The sequence below is a fragment of the Marmota monax genome, unplaced genomic scaffold (assembly GCF_021218885.2).
Source record: "Marmota monax isolate L192 unplaced genomic scaffold, Marmota_monax_Labrador192_F-V1.1 WCK01_AAM20220418_F8-fsc00030, whole genome shotgun sequence".
Lineage (NCBI taxonomy): Eukaryota > Metazoa > Chordata > Mammalia > Rodentia > Sciuridae > Marmota > Marmota monax.
Window position 1 is genome coordinate 13359441 of NW_026691988.1, and position 21451 is coordinate 13380891.

At 33.4% G+C, this 21451-nt stretch overlaps 1 protein-coding gene across 5 annotated transcripts in view; it reads left to right on the top strand.

Annotated features, from left to right (window-relative positions):
* The window catches only part of Adgrg6 (adhesion G protein-coupled receptor G6), a 143239-nt gene that overhangs the window by 76837 nt on the left and 44951 nt on the right, over positions 1-21451 (top strand). For 3 of the 5 annotated variants that reach the window (XM_046450517.2, XM_058581630.1, XM_058581633.1), the window contains exons 5-13: positions 773-841; positions 3075-3158; positions 8706-8791; positions 11577-11629; positions 12388-12450; positions 15847-15989; positions 18461-18572; positions 19597-19661; positions 20322-20532. In XM_046450517.2, coding sequence (XP_046306473.1) covers positions 773-841; positions 3075-3158; positions 8706-8791; positions 11577-11629; positions 12388-12450; positions 15847-15989; positions 18461-18572; positions 19597-19661; positions 20322-20532 — 886 coding nt within the window. The remainder of the gene's footprint in view (positions 1-772; positions 842-3074; positions 3159-8705; positions 8792-11576; positions 11630-12387; positions 12451-15846; positions 15990-18460; positions 18573-19596; positions 19662-20321; positions 20533-21451) is intronic. The other 2 variants (XM_046450493.2, XM_046450501.2) reach the window with 1 other exon arrangement.

Below are 21451 nucleotides of genomic sequence, written 5' to 3' on the forward strand. Positions count from 1 at the left end.
GTCCCTTAAACATGTAATATTACATATGTATGTGCATACATATGAATCTGTAGGTATACACACACGTATGTCATCTACTTTTGTATTTATTCCTATGACTTTATTCAAATGCTGTATACTTTATAATAAGTTTATTTAGCCCATCTTCCTTGGCCACCATGTACTGGTAAAAGTCTGTCAGTTGTCACAGGAAGTCTTATTGCAACAGAGAAAATCCACGACTACTTCTAGAAAATCAGCTTTAAATTTACTTCCTGCTGAAAATGAGTCAGTAAAAGCCTGAAACAAAACAGATGCAAGACTGACTTGAATCACAGAAACAGTCTAGGATTGTAAGTAGGATAGGCATGCTAGTGTCTATGAACCAAAAATATGTATTTGGTGAGTAATCCATAATTCTGCAAGTTCACTTTTGAAACTTAGCCTTGATGTCTGTACTATTTTTGTATGACTTTCCACCAGAGCCTTATAATTAATTATGTAAAAAAGCCCTGACCTTTTTTCACACAAACTATAAGGGACCATAGCTCTTACTTTCATTTCATGTTGCATGGCTGAAAAATTGAGTTCAAGATTTTGAGGGTAATTTCAATACCTCGAATTTGTATTTGAGAAAATTAAGGTTGCAGTGACCTTAAGAAACTTTTCTGTTAGAGTATTATTGATGGGCTTTTTTTAGGGCTGTTCCTATTCCACTATCTGGTTCATGATTTTTTTATGGTGTCAGTTAATCATAAGTCAAAATTGGTATATTCCCTCTGTGTTGATCAAGGTTCCTACCTGATTCCGCTCCCGGCAGCAGAACTAGCCAACTGTGCAGAACTGGGGACCCTCTGTCAAGGTAGGGAGTCCACGTTGTACTTGTTATTTTGGATCATGTAGTGGTCATTGCTTTGATTTTTATCTTTATTTTCACTTAGAAGGCCAGAAGCCAACAAAACAGAAAAATTTCTGGATGTGTTTTAGTTGTGTTGGTGCACTGTACATGCAGTGTGGAAAAATAATGCATTCACACACTGTTGACATATTTCCATGAAGCACTGAGTTTTTTTAAAAAACGTGAATGATTATTTGCTATTCAACAAGGGTGGATTCCATTTCCCTTGTTTCTTCTCAAGAATATTGCAAAGGTCCAGCATAAATATAGTTTTACAGTAGTTTGAAGAAGTATTAGTGTCTATAAAACAAGGAGGAAATTTTTTGAATTTTTAGTTAAATTTAAGACAAGTCTGGGAGGCAGTTTGTGATGTGCAATGTAACTTAAATCTTAAGATAAAGATGGTTATACTAACCCATTGTTAATACGTTTATTATGATGTTTAAGGACTACATCGTGGTCAATATTTAATTATGTATTATACACTAAATAGTTGCATGCTAAATAGTTTTAAAATAGTAGTTTAAATGTGTTGCTTTAATTTTATCATTGCTTCTTCTAATTACCCATGGCTCCTTTTTACCCATTTATTCTATTAAATACTTCTACGTGAACTAGCATGTTCTACGTGCTACATAAGAACCATGGCCATACCTTTTATAAAAGCTGAATCTCTTATTAAAAAAGAATCATGGCACCAAGGTGACAGATTGGAAGTGAGAACAAACAAGTAGAAACCTAAGCTCTTTTCTAGAGTTCCAGTGTGGGACTAGGGCAAGCAGGGGTGGGGAAACTTATTATTATCTTTGTTTTCCTAAGACATTTCTTGTGTTGTTATTTGTCAAAACCCTATGAAAAGTAAGTTTGGTTTCTTTTCACAAACTCAGTGTAACTTTAAAATAGTTATATGAAATACACCAAAAAAGATTAACTTTATTTAGTTCAGGATCTGAAAGTTTTTTTTTTTTTTAAATTGTTCTATTAATTTGAATCCAAGATATCTATAAGTACTTACTCTCTGGGACAAAGGACCAGATATGCAGCTTTTTCTTTGCTTTCCCCCATGTCCTAACCAAAAAGCATTTTTGTGATGTATTTTGCATCACAATAAACACAATTGATTGTTGATAATAAAAGGCTTAAAAAATAACTCCCAGTTCTTAAGTATTTGGAATGGAAAGTTATTTTAGTTATAAATGCACATTATGCATCAAGGAAATCAGTATTTTATAAAGAGCCTTTGGAAGGCATTTCTCTGTGTAATTCTGTTTTAAATAATTTTTCAGTTAAAAGAGATATGTAACAAATGGCTATTGTATATATGAATGTACATCTAACATGAATATACTGGATACATAGTGTGTATACTTTATTTTACTATACATACATAGATACATATGTATACATATATGCATGTGTATATCTATATCTGTATCTATCTATATATCTATATCTATCTATCTATCTATCTATATATATATATATATATTTATCCTTATATAACCCCTCCAATCCATTAGAAAATATTATCAAAGCATTGTGTAAGGGTTTAATCTTTGAGAGTTTGAAATGTATTAGAAGCATATCTATGACATAATGCTTTGAAAATGTCTCCTCTGTGAGGGTTGCCCTTGTGAAATACTTTTTAATCCATCGATATTAAAGTAAAGGTATTGGGATCTTTAAATTATTTACTCTGTACATTTCATTCTCTTTCCTTTTTCTTTACATTTTTCTTCTTCAAGAGGGATGTATTTTCTTCTGAGATTTTATTCCTCTAGTCACAGAGTATCAGGCAGACTGACTTTGGATAAATTTCCAGGTGTAATCTGCACAGAATGCCTTCTGTAATTTTTCCTTTAATGAATTCAGGGAACTGAGTTATGGAAAGGTTTGCTGATCTGTTTGCTATTTGATTGCCAATCTGTTGATGGCACACTTGGGTCTAAACTATAAATACCTTTTCTCCAGTCCCTTGTGTAGTATGGCCACAAGCCATGTGAATTGATTCTTGATGGACCATAGAAAGCATCACTTCATTTTCTGCATTATAACCTTGGAATCTGTTGTATTTGGTGCCAAGAAATAGTTTCCATTCCTCTTCTGTGTGTTTTCATGCATTAATTATAGATCGCTCATCCATATTAACTGTTATGTGCTCCTTGCAAAATTACATCTTTCTCATCTTTATCACCAGCTACTGTAAACTCTGCTAGTACTACACCACCCACTGTCACCACTAACATGCCTGTTACTAATACAGTCGATAATCAAATGAATGGTAAGAAATCATTATGTTTTATATTTGTGGATGTCTAACAAAATAAAGAATGTATTCTAAGGGTGGGGAAATTTGATGTTCCAACAAAATTTCTGTTATTGGAGGCAATTGGTATACTTACTGTACATTTGCAAGACTAGAAAAATAAATATCACTTATGTCTCTCAAGCTCCCCATTGTTATAACCAGTGGAATGAGTTCATTTCCATACTCCTCTTCTGCACTTTTAGCCAAAGTTTTTTCCAAAGGAAATTTTAAGAGAAAAAGCTTCAATTAAAAGGAATTAATTTGCATTATAAAAGAGATCTGAGAAAGAAAAGCTAATTTTTCCATGATATTTATTTATTCAGCTCATTCTCTTCAGGAAAATGGATTTTAAAATTAAAAAATACTAAATAATTTTAGAAATTTACTTTTTCACTGAAATCAACTTTATGTTCAAACGTTTGTGACACTTGAATCAATTTCCATGGTTATACTTTGCTCTCTATTTTTATTGTTGATGAATATTGGTTAGAATATGAGTATATATATATATATATATATATATATATATATATATATACACACACACAATAAATCATAGTTCTTGTTTTTATTTATTTTTTGTGTGTATGTGTGTGTGAGTGAATGTGCTGGGGATGAAACCCAGGGCTTTGCACATACTATCCAAGCATTGTACCATCAAGCTACTCTTTTAGTCCCTTTAAGTTTTTTAATAATGAAGATTCAAATAACTCCCATTATTTATTGTCTTTTTTCTCCATATTTACTTTTCTATCGATATTATTTATAATTTGCAAATATAGTAGTTATAATAAGGTAAAGTGTGAGCCGAGGAAACACCAGGTGAATCGAGTTATTATTTGACCTGCTACCCATACATAGAATTTTTGTAATTTGAAGTTTGCAATTTCAGTTTTTCTTAAAGAGAAATTCCAATCAGGTGACCACACCATTGCCCCAAACATACTAATATTCTCAACTATGAGATCTTAGAAACACTGGGATTTCCTAAACCCTAGTTCATTCGCTTGTGAGGCCAAGACATCTGTAATGTGTCACAAGGGACAAAAAAACAGAGCAAAGAAACCCACATCGTTCATTTTTTTTGATTTTTGCCTTCTGAGGTTACATCAGCTTCCTTTGTAAGGACACTTAAGTTGGAAGTATGGAATATTTTACATGAAACATAGATATAAATTTCATTAGGGTTATAAAGACATCGATTCAGGGAAGTGTTTATGGTTGTTCTGCTAGTTACACCAAGGAGATTTATGATGGAGCACAAATTCCAGCCAGCCCCAAGAAAGCAGCAGCCGCTCAAGTTTCCAGAGCATATTTCACATGGAGCCCTGCCAGCAGATGGGAATATTATAATTCTGACTAAGTATTTCACTCTTTGTATGAGCATACAAAGAGCCTCTGTGGCATTCTCCCTCCAGGACTGGCACATCCTCTACTGCCCAAGAACATTTATATGGAGCTTCAGAGTCCTCGGCTTGGTGGAGTGGTGCTGCATTCACTCAATCATGTCACTTCTGACATTCTTGAAGAGAGCCTTGTTTGGCCCATCTCTCTTTGCGTCATAACCTTCACTAGAGTTTCAACAAAGCAGGCAAATGTTGGAATCAGTTAAAATGGTTTATCTTGACCACATTAATGAAAAAGAATCTTAATTCAGAGGATTCTCATTCAAAATTAAATCAGCATTTTAAAATATTCAAAACTCATGTGGAGGAACTAGTCTTAAAATTGTGTGCTCAAATTTGTTCACCATCTTAATAATACTTATCATATCCTTGAACCTCCTATGATACTTCATATGTTTATTTCCTAAATTGATTTGCATTTTACTTAAACATTTGCATTTACATGAGAAAATAAATTTCATTATTATAAACTATAATAATATTTTATATATATAAAAGAGAAGTGAAAATAAGAAGTGTAAAGTGAATATTGTTTCTGGATTCTTTCTGTATTCTGTTGGCTTCTCACATCTCAGAGCCTGACGTCCTCATTATCCTTTTTAAAAAGGAAAAGTAGCAAAGTATAAGAAACAGACAGTATGCAAGTAAGATTTTTTTTCTTTGATGTAATCAAATTTGAAACAATTGAAAGAGATTTTTTTTCCCTAGTGAATAAATAACATCCAGTGTTATGTGCTGGACTATCTAAGACTGTTCACATACTATCAACAATTTCTTATTCTTTGGGAAATGGATAGAGTAAACATTCTCAGGCTTATAATCTCATATATTAGAAGGTCCCATTTTGTTCACTGTAAATAAGATAGACAGAAATGTCAAATCTGTTATCACCTTACATTCCTTTTAACTTCAGTGGATCAGTTTTACTGAGTTTGGTAACAGTCTGCCAGGGCAGGGAGGCGATAATCAGATATATGTCCATAATATAGCAATTAAAATTTGTTTTCCTGACCTTTGTAAAATGTTCCAGTTTTTCTGTGCAAAACTCTTTTGTCATTTTCAGTAGGACTTTTGTCTGATACCTCAGATTTCACTAAGAAAGCATTTAAGGTACTTTTTACAAAAACTGGTATTTCAGAATATTAAGGATAATCTCAGTGTTCCTACAAATAAAGAACCTTTCTGTTTTTTCCAAAAGAAAACTCCTAGACTAATAATTTCCATTACAAATCCTATCTTCTATACTTGAAACAGTATTCTAGTGACACTGGACGGTAAACTTTTGTGAAGTTCTCACAAACAGCCCAAGTAAGAAATTAACTCTTAGTTCTTATTATTGTTTTAAAAATCTAATTTACAAATACAAATTGCTGTGTTCCCCTTCCAGGGTCTCACATATGTTTAGCTATTCAGATCACAAATTCACTCATAGGACATTTATCTGGCTCCAATAATCGCTCTAGCTTTATATGCCAGATATTTTCAAGAAACTGTAGGCTCTGCATGATGCCAGTCATATTATAAATGCCATTGATACATTATAACGGCTTCATCACTAATAACATAGTCTCAAATGTAAACATTTGGTTTGGATTTTAACATCTTTTCAAATGTTTTCAAACCCATCATTTCAAAGGTATATTTCACACTCTTGAGGAAAAATTAGATATACCAGTGTCATTTCTCTATCCTCCAAGAAACTCTAAAAATGTTATGAAACAACAGCAACAAACAAATAAAAGAAAGTTTAATTGGTGAGAAACCTGCAAAAAGAAATACCATTTTGATACCACAACTGTAATAACCTACAATAATTTCCACTTTCACATTCTGTGTGGCTGGAAGACTTCTCTAATTGGAAAGTGGATATATTTTTAATTTTTTTCAAGAGATATCTATGAGAAGTTTTACTGGCCTGTGTGGCATTATTAGGATAATCTATGCATCTTTTGAAGCCTCTGGAACACGTGAAGATTTGTATTGACTGTTATGTTGACTCACAAGCAAGTTGCTGTGTCCGTGGGAGCAGAGGAGCTATGATGACGTGGGAGGGCCTGCAGCCGTGTCTTGGCTGCATTTCTTCCAGTGTCACTGTTGAAGCCAACTGATTTGCTGTTATCCAGAACCATTGTCACCATCCCTTTGTTGAACATTTTCTTTTCTTTAATGCTTCACCCTTGGACATGCTTCATGATTTCTCATTGACTCTTCAAAATTTTTTTAAAAAGTAATAGATTCTGCCAAGTAGTTTTTAGCTAAGTTTGCAAAATATGTAATCTTGAGGCTTCAGAAGAGGGACAGCCTGATAATTGTCCATAGAAGAAGAGAAACTGTACCATAAGATGCTAGGCTATTTGGTATATTAACTAATTACATTGGCTGTAGGCAATATAACTAGGAAGAGAACTCTCTTGGATGCTTATGATACTGGATGTCTCTCATTTGTAAATACAATAATGTACTGAAAAAAACTGGAGCTGCCTTTAAAACTTAAAGAAGCCACCTGAAATATTTGGATGATTCCATAAATTTTCAAAAATTTCAGTGGTTAAAAACATTGATTTTTAGTACTTTGCAATATTTTTCTGAGGGAAAGCATTACCAAAAAAAAAAAAAAAAAAAAAAGTGCTTCAGGGCTCCATCTAGTGGTAGTTTTTTAGATACTCTCCAAACCTTGGTGAACTTTCACATGGGATCCCTAGGATCTCTTGGACCTTTGCAACTTGAATTTCCTATCAGAATGTTCATGATTTGAGATGATGGATCTACACTATGAAAGGTTTTGTTGTTGTTGTTGTTGTTTAAATTGTTGTCATTTATTGTAATTTTCCTCCTTGGGTATTTTTTTCATTCAGAACATATTTTAAAAGAATATAAAATCAAGACCATTAAAATACCTCATTAAAATATCTGAAGAGTTTTAGAAGTTGAAATAACCCCATTTGCATAAATTAAACTCACTTTTTTTTTGACTTATCCCAGTGGTATATATTTACATTATTATATCCAGGATTGGTAGTTCATATTATTTAGTGTGAAACTGACTTCTTTACTGGAAAGACATTCCTTAACTAATGGGACTGGAATTTGCATTTTGGTAGATTTGGGAGTTTTCAGAAGCATACATATATTTTTTTCTACTGCCTTTCCACAATTTTTAATTAAATATCTTCCTCAACATTGTTTTAATTATACATTTCTGTATTTTCTATGTGTATTTTACTTAAGACCCTTTGCTAAACAAAGCATGAAGAAAGATATGGACAAAATTATTCAAAAATTTTCCTTCTTTCTATAGCACACCATATTTTAAAATAATATTTTCCTCATTAGATTCTTTGGGTCAAGCATCCTAAGTACAAGCAAGAGAGATTTAGCAATCTCTTGCTGGTGAGTTCAATTCTTCATAGGGAAAAAAAAAAAATCAGACTACTTTAAAGATTGCCCCTAAAGGAAAAACCATGTCCCTTTTCACTATATAATTTTCTTTTAAAAGAAGTTAGACCAATTAAAAGTCTGCCTGCCTGCAAATACTCTTTTTTTCTCTCTCTACTTTGGCATGATGACTATATTTAAGAGTTTTAATGAAAAACCTGGTGACATCCAACCCAATAGTTTTGTAGATGTCAATGTTTTACTGGAGAGAGAGATTAGCAAGAAATGAGAAGAGTTTAAGGGCAGCAAATATGTGTGTGCCTGATGTTTTTAGGCTATCTGTCCATCATCTCATTCAAGTATCACAATAATCAAGTGACTCTTGATTATTCTTTATAGTGTACAAAACGTGATTTCTTTCTTTGATAAATCAAATTATCATTTTATGGATGGTAGATACCAGAAATCTATACAGCTAAAACTTCTGAATAAACATGCAAGCCTGGCAAAGGTCCTATTCTAGACATGATTTGGGAGCAATGAATCCTCTGTAAGAGCAAACTGATATTTATTTTTAAGAAGTTGCAAAAGACAGTAAATGTTACCTCAAAATATTTCATAAATTTTCTATGACTCCATAACAAGCATTTCTTTGAACTTGTATGAAATTATGTGATTAATGTTGTTTTATATGACTATAAAATATAATTAATGGATTAACCCTATTTCCAACGGGCAGATGGAATTATATATAGAATATCCATAGTGATTCAAAATATCCTTCATCACCCTGAGGTCAAGGTACAGAGCAAGGTGGCAGAATGGGTAAGTGAACCTGAAAAATTTCTTGTTTGTTTTAAACCTTTAACTTCTGGAAATTTGAAAAAGATTCTGGGTAACTGAATCCACAGATCATACTAAAACACAGATACTGTTCATTATAAATATATTAATAGATGTAATAAGCAAGATATGCTTATGCATAATGAATAAAGGCCATGAAACTGAGCCTACAGACTATAAATTTCCTAAATAAGTTAGCACATCAGTAGATTTTGGTAGGTATCATTACTTATGATTAGCTTTATATGTTTTCAGCTAAGTTTTAAAAAAATAGATTTCTTATTTTTTTATTTGACTGTTTAGTCAAAACCAAAACTTACACGATGACTTATCATGAAATTGTTTCCTTCCTCCTTGCCACTCCTCCACCTGGAGACCCCTCTGCTTGGAATCACTGTTAGGTTTTTGGAGTGCTCTCTAGAGCTCTTTGTAGACATAAAAGAAAATAACACTGTAAATTCTTATCTTCCTTCATTTTTACACTAAAACTAATAGAGTTTAAGTACCATTCTACACCATAAAAATTTTTGTGGTTGCCAGGGTTAGTATAGGAGAATGTTTCTAAACAGTGTATGTTTAATTATGTGACTGTCTAGTTATTTATTTAACAAGTTTTCTGTTGATGCGCACTTAGGATATAATTTATTTAACCAATATCCTACTGATAGACAATTTGAAAGTTTCAAATTTTCAAAATTTTAGTAGTTTTCTTATCTCTCTTGCAAACGGAGCCTATTTTTTCAATTTTTCTCTTTTCCATACTCAGAAATTTCATTTTTCATGGATTCTATGCTGTGAGACTTGGTGCTTCTTTTTCTACATAATGCAGTAGAGTTCAAACTTTAGCCCTTTGTATGGATAGAATCATCAACATATATATTCTGAAGTAAGAAAATGGATTTTCTTATGTACTAGGTGTCTGATAAATGCTATTGATAGCAAAAATAGTTAAAACAACAATTTAGAGGTAGTGGTGAAAAAATACATATGCACAGACATACACACAGAGATGTAAGTGTACATATACATACATTTGGAGAATAACTGATAGAAAATGGACTTCTTTTTAAAGACAATACTCTTTAAGACAAATTGACCATAGGAAATAATAGTATGTAATTAACAATTCTGTTACAAAATTGGTGGGGAGAGTGAAATTCTTTAATAGAAGTTAAAGAAAAGGCCACTGTTAACTTTTCTAGAATGACTCATTAACATCCTAACTAATTCAACCTTAGGAGTTGCATTTAATTTTTAAATGGGCTCTACAAAATAGAGTACATACTTGAATTCCATTTTCTTTCAGCATTGTTCTTTTTTCTTTCTTTCTTTCTTTTTGGGTACCAGGGATTGAACTCAGGGGTACTCAACCACTGAGCCACATCCCCAGCCCTACTTCATAGTTTATTTAGAGACAGAGTTTCACTGAGTTGCTTAGTGTCTCACTTTTGCTGAGGCTGGCTTTGAACTCCTGATCTTCCTGTCTCAGCCTCCTGAGCCACTAGGATTAAAGGTGTGTGCCACCACACTGGGCACAGTATTGTTCTTTATATTTTGTTTAAAGTCAGAATGATTTCAAAATATAAAATTTCTTATTTTCATTCTCAAGCAACTGGCAATGTTATTAATCCTGAAAGCATTCACTGGAAAGTTTGTGCTAGACAAAGTATAATTTTACATTTACTTCATGCATGGTTTGGTAACATATATTCATCTGAAGCTAAGCTTTTTATTGGACAGCTTGGCTTAAGATATAAGCTACCAAAAGCAGATGCTTGATGATGAAGATACAAATTTTTTCCACAAGTCATATTATACGTTGAGTGTCTGAAAAATTCAAAATCTAAGTATGTCTTTGTGATTATGAGATTAGTGAAGCCTAAAAATATTCCAAAATTGAAATATGTATGAAATCTGAGATACTTCTGGCAGGATAAGTGACATTCAACTTGTATTACTATTTATAATTTAAAATGATTAAGTACTTTTTGCCAGTATTTTCTAAAATTTCATTCAATTTTAGAAATGCTTATAAGGAAGTCCGGTGTATATATGAAACAAGACTTAAAAACCCCTGGGAAGTGTTATGTAAGTAGGAAAACCTCATGTTGGTAGATAAATCCTGTTTTGCAGTTGTGGTGGATGCCACATCACCAAAGCTTGTTGTTCATGTTGAAGGGAATCCTTGCTTTCAATCATAAATCTTGTACTGAGCTCCATTAAGACTATTAAATAACCACATGAAATTAGTTTAGTTCCAATAATGTTGAACATATTTTATTGTTTTTTGAAGATTTATATTAATTTGTAATTTGTCTTATTACTAATATTCTTGAGGTGTTAGTTATTAGAAAACATGTTCTGTTGTACCTCAGTGATTATTAAATGAATGAAAAGGAAGGTGTTTTTGTAGTACACTTCATATCACAATATGGGCTAAAGAAAACTTGAATATTCCAGTGTGGGATCTGCCACTTCCTAGTTGGGTGACCCTGGGCAAACTCTGTCATCTCTGCAGAACTCCATTTTTTTCATAAATAAGGTGATGGGGTGTGGTGGGGGTGGATATATTGTGAGGACTGAAAGAAACAGCATTTATCAAGACTCAGGGGAACAGTGATCTGGTATCTCTTACCTTTTTCATTCACTTCTCTAGCTCTCTATGATTTTCCCAGGATCTTATACATACAGCTTATCTTTGGGGAGGTAAGAAATTGGATTCATTTTTCTAAAGAGTTACCCAAACTTAGCCTTTTGTGTTTTTCAGCTCAATTCAACCTTCCAGAATTGGAACTACACTGTTTATGTGGTTAATATCAGGTAAATGTCTGAATCATTTGAGAAAAAAAATTCTCTAAATTTACCTAAATTCTGTGTGTATGTATTCGTGTGTGTGTATATGCACACACACATATATACATATATATACACATATATATGTAAATAAATATCTATTCTAATAAGTCAAAAATTAAAAGGATAATTAAATACACACAGTTCTGTTAGTTTCTTCTCATACTCTGGTGGATCACATAGAGTGTCCCCTAGTTTGCAAACACCTCAGTTTGGAGAATTTTTTTTTTTTTTAACAAAATAAGACATCTATAGTTTGCAACTTAGCATTTCAAAATGCCCTTTCACTATTTTTCTATTAAATACTCCAGTAAATTCCTAGAAAATAGTATTGTCCATATATTCTCCTCTGTGCCTTATTTTCATGGTTTTATAGCTGAAACTAGTTTTCTGAAGTATATTTTGCAACCCTGAAACATACATTCGTCTGACCTAAGAGACACAATAACACAAAAAAGCAGTCAGTTGTCAGTAAATTCAGAATATATATTATTCAACACACTAAAGTAGGTTCCTTCTCAGAACATCTCCAATTCTTTTTTCTTCTAAAATGCAAGAGCACACAGTTGCCTGGGTTTACAGAAGAATCTAGAACCTCAGAACACACATTTGGAAATACTGGCTTAGAAAATCTGTTTTCCCTCCTCCTGTCTCCTCCCCCTAGTTTTGTTGTTGACGATATGGTGGATGAGATTGATGCTGATTATGTGTATTTGTATTTATAGTTTTCACCTGAGCATGGGAGAGGACAAGATTAAAGTCAAAAGAAGCATTGTGAATGATCAAAGGTAACACTGACTACAACTTCTGGAAGGTGTAACCTTTCTCTTGTTCATTGCTTTGACTATCTGAGAAATGAAAATAATGAGATAGGAGAAAAAAAAAATTTCTATCACTCAGTACATTTAACTTTGCCATTGATGCACACTATTTTTTCTTATATTTAAAACCATAATAGAACAAATGGTAAAAATGTAAGTCTGATGAAAAATAATTTGAAAGTAGAGCATTTAACATGGATGAATTATGATTTTTAGTACTTACAGCTTGTTTATGATAAACCATTACCTCTTATTTGAAAATTCAAAGAGAACCTCAAAGAAATAGCTCTGTTATGACTGATGTGTGGCTCCATGATAGAGCTCTGGCCTACTGTGAGTAAAGCCCTGGATTCCATACCTAAAGCCACACACACACACACACACACACACACACACACACACACAAAGGCATGCACACAAAAAGCTTTTAAAATGCCAAGTTTATATGATCACATCTAATAATATGAATGATATGTACAAAATATTTTTAGCATTTAAAGCCATGAACTCATTTTCTAAAGTCTCTATTTTTAAACATATTAGGAGCATGACTTAACCACCCAAGTAATTTAATATATGTGTCCAACATACATACATAACCTGTTGACGTATAAGGACCACCTGTTCATATTGCTATAAAATTGAAAACTTAACTCCAAATGAGAAAAAATTAGTTCCAGTCAGTATATTGCATCCTCATAGAATTTTTAAAAAATCAATTGAAGAGCAAAAGTTCTCATAAGCCTTGTTGTTTTTTTTTTTTTTTTTTTTTTGACGTTTTGGCTATACAACTATGATGCTCAACTGTGCTTCTTTTCAAGTGATATAGTCTTACTAGGAAGGGATTAAAATCAAGTTTCATGTGAGAATTGACCAGAGAACTTTCTTCTTGTATATTTCTATTTAATATTAGAAAAACAAATGTTTTTAAAGTTACTGGTATATTGAAACTCATCATTTCTGTATATATTCAATAGACAAGATTAAGCCATTTGATTAGGGAAAATTGTTTTTATTTTCTGACATGTTCTTTGTCCTTTAGGATCTGAAAATGAGTAATATATTTCAATATTATAAGTGATAGAACTTTTCCCCTTTACTTAGCCAAATGATCTCTTCCAAGCCTGCCTGCTGGATCACAATGAGACTTCAGGAGTGGATCCAGCAGCATTCTGGATCCTTTTGCTGAGCATTTTGTTTAGCAATTGGGACAAGAAGTCAGCTTTCCCTTTTTAGCTTACTGTGGTTCTTCTGTGACCTGATACTAAAATCATCCCTCACCAGTATGTCCACACCTCAGAAACTCTTGCCTAGAAGAGTTAACTGACATAAAACCTCAGTTTCTGTCTGTCAAACCAATGAATAATTTCACACAAAATGATAGGGAGAATGAACTAAGACAGTGTACGTGGGAAAATACTGTCTAGGTTTTCTTTGGTATGAATTTTGGCATTGCTGTAATTATCCTGGTAGCACCCGCCCCCCCCCCCCAAGCCCCGCTTTTTTCCTATTCTCTAAAGTTTGTATATGCTCATTGCTGAGGTTTTATAATCTCTCATTGTTTTTCCTTGAACTGCAATAGTAGTTTCACACACATTCTTTTTTTCTAAACGTTCCCTTTCAAAGTCATTGTGTCATTATAGCTTCAGATAATGCTATCATACTCTATCACCTAGACAGGCAGGAAACCAAAGCCACAGAGGCTGTTCTATTTGAATGAAGAATGGTTGATGGTGACAACAGATAGAACTTGACTGTGTAGAACCATAAAATTGGTTCAGTTTTCAGGAGGAGAGAGAGGAAAACAACCCAGATAAGACCTGTGAAAATGTGTGCTTATTCTTGAATTGCTGAGTTTGGGTATTCAACACTCCCCCGGATACATTGTGCTAAAGATGTTCTCAGTATTCAAGAGAAGTTAAATATCACATTCCCACCTGTAGGTTCTCAGTGACTGGAGTGGCAAAGCATATCTTCAAACAATAATATAATCAATTTTTTTTCATAGGCTGTTTCAAAAAATTACTAATGCAGCACTATTCACTATTATTATTCACATCTATGTTTACCTCATTCTGAAATATGACCTGTATATGAGCGTTGGGTAGTAGGTCATTTTAGAAATAAATATCTTTTCAGAGTAAATTATAAGAATAGTACAACACTTTGTCCTTGAGAATAGCACAGATATGGGGAAAGGGCATAGAGCTATTTAATTTCACCAAACCTTGAACAGAAAATATTTAACTATTTTTTTTTATTTTTTAGCACCACAAATATATTAGTAGTCTATTTAATTTTTATTTATTTTCACAGAATTTTATGAACAAAATATGCCACTGTCTCTGTACTGCACATTCCATAGTTATTTTAAAAAGCAAGCTTCTGGTTTGTCTTTGGCAAGCTTGATAATATAATGCCTTGTGTCTTATTTATTCATTTCAGAATATGACCAAGATGAAATTCTGTTGCCAACCCAGAGCTTTCATATACAAGGGAAAATATTTCTCATTTACCTGACATACTAATCTCATTTAATTTATCTCAATGTTGAATGAATAGATTTGATGTCTGGTGTTGATTATAGCTGTGGTTATGGCTGAACCGAAAAGGACCTTGTTATTTTAAATTGTAAAATTGAAAGTTTTGACAAAGCAAAGATCCATCTTTTGCTTCCATTAGAGAGATTTTCTTTTTTAAAATTTCAAGATCAGATACTCTAAAATCATCTACAGTGATATGCTGACTAACCATAGAGTATATCTTGAGCATGTTTAATAAATTTTCACCACATGAAGCATGTGAGAGGGGCTGGGGATGTGGCTCAAGCGTTAGCATGCTCGCCTGGCATGCGTGCGGCCCGGGTTCGATCCTTGGCACCACATACAAAAAAACAAAGATGTTGTGTCTGCCGAAAACTAAAAAATAAATATTGAAATTCTCTCTCTCTCTTCAAAAAAAAAAAAAAAGAAGCATGTGAGAATGTTTCATGGAGATGGAAAATTCTAATATTCTATTTGAAATATTAATTTTTATTTAAAGACCTTATTTTTTCCCTTAAAGCAATAGTGTAGGATTAACCACACTATTTCTTTCTTATGTGTATGTTACAAAATAGTATTACAAATAAATGTTAAAATATCTCTGAAAAGAAATGAAGTGATATAAATATACATGTAAAATAACATCCATTCATATTGAAATATTTTAATGTTATAATTCATGCATCATCAGGGAAAGCCTGAGAGCACAGTGGGTAGTCATCTCAGTCTTGACATTTCATGGTCATTGTATCCACATATTCTGTTTTTTGCATCAAAAAACAACCAACCAACGATAATTTTATCTGCACTGTTTTTCTAGATTGATGATTTGGGCCCTTCTAGTTTACAATGCTACCAATAATGCCAACTTAGAAGGAAAAACCATTCAACAGAAACTTTTAAAAAATAATGAGTCCCTGAATGAGGGCCTGAGGCTCTACACAGTGAATGTGAGGCAACTGGGTAAGTGACTTCAACTGCTTACAGTTTTATGTGACTATATATTCATGTTTAACTGAGACTCTTCCTTTATGTGTTATTGTCTGTGTAAAAATATTTTTTTTTCTGATGATAAAATTTATTATATTGGAGATCATTACAAATGAGTGACTTAGTCTAACAAATAGTCAGTTCAGTACCTGTGAATCTTCCGGTCAGCTCAGTACTTAGGAATCCACTGATCAGCTCAATACCTATGAATCTATGGAAACCAAGAATATGAGAGTTTATATTTATCTTAGGAACATACTGTGAAAAGACTAAGAATATGAGCAAAATGCCAGAATAACTTGTCTGTCATTGACTTTAGGGATTAAAGAAAGAGTGTGTCTCTGAACATATGAGAACTCGTAACCAGGTAGATCTTGCAAAGGGAAGTTTTTTTTATTATAAAGCATCTCTCTGTCTTGTGTTCCCTGTCTCCAGCAATGACACCACTGTCTTCCACAGATAGGCCAGAAATCCAGGTGTTATCCTGGACCTAGACTGTGGTGCTGCTTCTACTGTTTAATATGTCACATTCACGTACAACTCCTCTCTACCTTTGTGCACATATTCTCTCACTGTCCACTCTATGATCGCCTGCCTGTTTTTAAAGGCAGTCCCAAGGTCACCTCTTTTGTGAAGACATTTCTGATCTAATCATGTGTAAACATACATCACCACCTTCTTGAGCTTCCTTTTCATGCTGTCTGGACACCCAGAGTATCATACCTGTTAGAAGACTGTTGTCTGCTATGAGACTTGTTCCTGTTCCTGAATGTGTATGTTCTTCAAATAGTCATTTCCTCTAGAAGGAGACCACTTCTTCATTTTAAAATACCTTTACTTCTATCTTCCCTCAAAACCCAAAATATTTCTCAGCACTTGAATACTTGTTGAGTAGATGAAAAATTAAATGGAACTTGATGGGATTTTTTTTAAACATATTTATTTTTTAGTTGTAGTTGGACACAATGCCTTTATTTATTTATTTTTATGTGGTGCTAAGGATTGAACCCAGGGTCTTTCACATGCTAGGCAAGCACTCTATGAGCCACAGCCCAACCCTATTGATGGGAATTTTTTAAAGGAATTATTATAAAAATATAGATGACAAAAATAATTGTTCTAATATTATTATATGAATACAGCAGTGCTGTGATTAAGTACTATATAGAAATCAGGAGAAAAGAAAAATGATGCTTTCCAGCCTGTGCACTCAGAGTCTAAGCAGGGAAGTGGGAACTCCTTGGCTCTAAGAGGGTGCTGATGCCTGAGGCCAGAATCACAGGGGAATAAAGCCCTTTCTATCTTTATGAGGAACTTCCCATCTCTACCATGTCAACATAGGATGATAATGATGGTGGTGATGATGATGAAGACCACTTTCTGAGCCACTGTGGAGAAACGCTTCCTAACAAACAGGGCTCCTTAGTGTGGGGAGACCACAGCAGCTGCCCTTTCACACACTGGAGTCTCCATAAAGAAGTAATGTGACAAATGGCAGTTAATAAATGACTGAGGGACCCTGGGGGCCAGCTCTATCCCTTCTCAGAGGCTGGAGAATCACAGAACACCCCTCTCTGCATATTTGGATATTTAATTTATAGCATTTAATTTAAATTTTATAGTTTTTCTTCAAGTGGGTCTGTAGAGAAAAATTTCCATCAAATGCTCAAATGCAAAACAACAACAACAACAAAACTAAAACTGGTCATTTTAAAGCCCAGGCCACAATGGGAAAGTTACTTGAATTTTCAGTTGGTGACTATGATACCAGTTCCCAGAACTCCAGTATAACTTGGTGATTTTAAGCATTGAAATATAAGTTTTATTGTAGTTATTGATATATTGCTATTACTTTGATTTTTTTTTTAAAAATAACATCTGAATCATTTATATCGTGAAGTGTTTGACAATGAAGAAGTGAGGGTAAGATAGGGGACAGTGCTCATAGATACCTTCTTGCCATTCTTTCAGTGAGCTTCCTGGCAGTAGATTATTAGCAGAGAAGCTAATTTTAATATTTATAAAATATGTTCACAACTCAATGATGAAACCATCAATGAATGCACCATAAGCTTTCCACTTTAACAAAGATCATTACATTTTGAATCTTTCAGGTTTACTCTCATTTTCTGTAGTGTTTATTTTTTGAATAAAACTTATGTTACTAATCTATGCTAATTTACATGTATGTTACCTGTTTATGTGTACTCTAGGCACTTTATTGGATGGTTTTATAATATGCAATAATTTCTGTGTCTGAAATGTATTATATGTGTATTCTTCCTTATTTGTAAATTTTTACAGTTTCTGAACATAAAACCCTAGTATTTTATCATTACATGAAATGCATTCCTAATTACCAGGATTGTATTTTGTTTTCATCATGCACCTTTAACATCAAAGGATGGACTGATATTTCTCGTGCTCATTCTCATTTCTCTCAGGTATTTGTGCTGCGGTGGAGGAACCCACAGGCTTTTACTGGCCAGCTATCCCACCTTCTGAGTACAGCCATCCGTGTCCAGACAAGCCTGGCTTTTCTGTTACACGGATATGGTAATATTTTCATTGACTTGTACCAACCAAGCTCCATGCTATTCATATTCCCAGGGTACATGTACTGCTCAGCAGTACTGTTGATTGGGAAAAAGGGCAGGAATCTCTGTATGTGCCTAAATTGTGCTCTTTTGGGTCAGGGGGGTAGAGATAAGGTTAGCAGGTTGTCCAGAAAGGCAGCATTTTTCTCCCAGCAACAAACTCAAGACATATCTAAAGAAAGATCTAGGAACTTGGAAAACAGAGGGTGGTTCCAGGGCATGCACCTTGTGTATAGCTGACCCTAGCCAGCTTGTAGCCGTGGAACATGCAATTAAAAATCCCAAGACTTTTTAACTGTTTGAAGTGAAGTAGCAAAGAGGGAATAGACAAGATCCAGGCTTAGCAGTCTGCTGATACAGACTGTCAGAATATGAAGTTTCCCTGAATGTCTAACAAAAAACTTGAGAAACAAGATAATTGTAGGGATTCATCCAACTGCTAGTCTCAAATCTAGTTCTTCACCCTCTACCCCACTCCCGGTTAGAGCTTCCTTGGAGGGAATTCAGAAACGGAAACTGCCTAAGTGTGACAACTGCTCTCTTTGACACTTGGTTGAAAGAAGAAGGCTTTAGAGATCGATGAACTGGAATTTAAAATGTAGCCTGACCTCTTTCTGGCTGGAGACCTTGGGAAATTCCTTGGCTTCCCTAAGTCCATTTCCTCATCTATAAAAGATGGATTTCCAGAGTTATGTGAAATAAAAATCAAAATGTATCTATAAAGTTCTTAAAGCAGTACTTGACCAATGTATTCTAGGTTAGGATACAGGATATTGCTTGTATTTTGATTCTGTGATGTAGGCTACTCCTTTCTTCCAGTAAGGATTTTTAGTATGCACTTTATTTCAACATATTACAGCTTTATTTTCAGATGGAACTTACCTAGATAGCAAAACAAATTCTAGAGCTTATTAACTGATATCATAAGCTGTCTTCTCATTTATGTCAAATATTTGAAATATCTTTTTGATGTTGTTTCATAGTTACCGCAATCCTTCCAACACTTCATTAGCCGAGTGGGGGCCCCTCGATTTATCCAACTGTACAAGTAAGTGAGAAACTTCTGTTCAGTTCCCTAAATGAAATGACCTTATGCCTCATGGCTTTCACCTTCTTCAGACATGTTCTTCTGTGTGCTACTGTTTTAATACTAAAAATTAGACATGTGACTGTTTTTCTTAAGGTAGAAAGTACATGCTTCTCTCATTCTAACTTTATATTCTATTTATTCTATAAGACTAAAATAGTGAAGAAATCTTAGAGAAGACTTTAAAATATATATGTGTAGATATAATATATATGTGTGTATACACACACACACACACACACACACACACACACATGCATAAATACACCCCCTCAAACACACACAATTACTACTATCAGTGTTTTGTTGTATTGTCAAACAGCAAACGTGCTTATTCAGAGATTCCGGAGCATTTCTTTTAGAACAATATGTGAACACTGGTGTCTTAGAGTTGCTTATGTCTTTGTGTCTTACTAAAGAGAGAAGTTAGTCTGTGTATAAATATTGTATTGTTACCTTGTGCAGACAATCATAAGGGAGTACACACAGGAACCCTGCTTCAGCTATAAAGTAAAATATCACACCATGCTTTGGATCCCTGGACATGCTTAAAATGAAATGTGCAGTAAAATTTTCTATGTTGTTTCTTCAGCCTTTTTTTGTTGTTGTTGTTTGTTTTAGAGGAAGTAAATGAAGTTGCTAATCAGATTTTAAATTTAACTGCTGATGCCCAGAACTTAACCTCAGCCAATATCACCAACATTGTAGAACTGGTCAAAAGAATTGTGAATAGTGAAGAAAACATTGATTTAACACTCGGCTCGACTCTAATGAATATATTTTCTAATATCTTAAGCAGTTCAGATAGTGACTTGCTTGAATCTTCTTCTGAGTAAGTACCTCTCTCTTTTTTTCTTGAAGAGTAAAATTTATTGAATAAATGTGTTGTTGTATAATTTCAAACCTATCTGAGGACTTTGTGGCCTGCCTTCATAATTAAAATCTCTGGAAGATGCATAGACAGTCCCCAAGGTCATTCAAAAAGGGAACTTCAAAAAGTTCTCTCTTTTTTTATTTTAAGAGAAATAATTTACAAAATGATTAGAGTTGTTATCAAACAGTATATGTAAATCAGCATATCATTTGTCTATTTGAAAATTCCTGAAAGATTACTAATCTGAGGGATATTACTTGGTCAATGTAAGTCTACTGTCCTGTGAACTGGGCATAAACTGCCACAGCTATGTGATTGTTTGACTTTTAAAGTGAAAATGCCTAAGGCAGGTGAAAATGGACCTATTTTTATAGAATCCAGTTTGTGTCCAATAATTTCACTTAATATGTTAATATTAAAGTGTTTAATTATTTTCTGTTCCCTTCTTTTCAACCACATTTCTTTAATGAAAATTTTATATTCATTGAAAGGTATTCTCCAAGTTAATTTGTCTTTAAAATAATAAATTACAAATATTTTCACATCATCTTGTTTCCTTTGATTATTTCTAAGTTATAAAGTGGGGAGGGTATTTTTCTTATGAGCAAAGAGAGGCCAAAACAAACGAAAGACAGTACTTGTTCAGGATAATTTAATTGTTGGTTTCCCTTAAAGAAGATATTTCTCTTGAGGATGAATCTGTCACTGTGATTCTATGTTTTAACTGATATTATTATGGTTTGGGGTAACTTTGTGGATATTTAAGTTATTATCAGAAAATTTAAGATAATTTTATGTAGTTTGTATTTTGCTATGCATCAAGACATGTGATCAGGTATCTAAAACATTGTGTACTTAACAGTGACATCATTGTCAT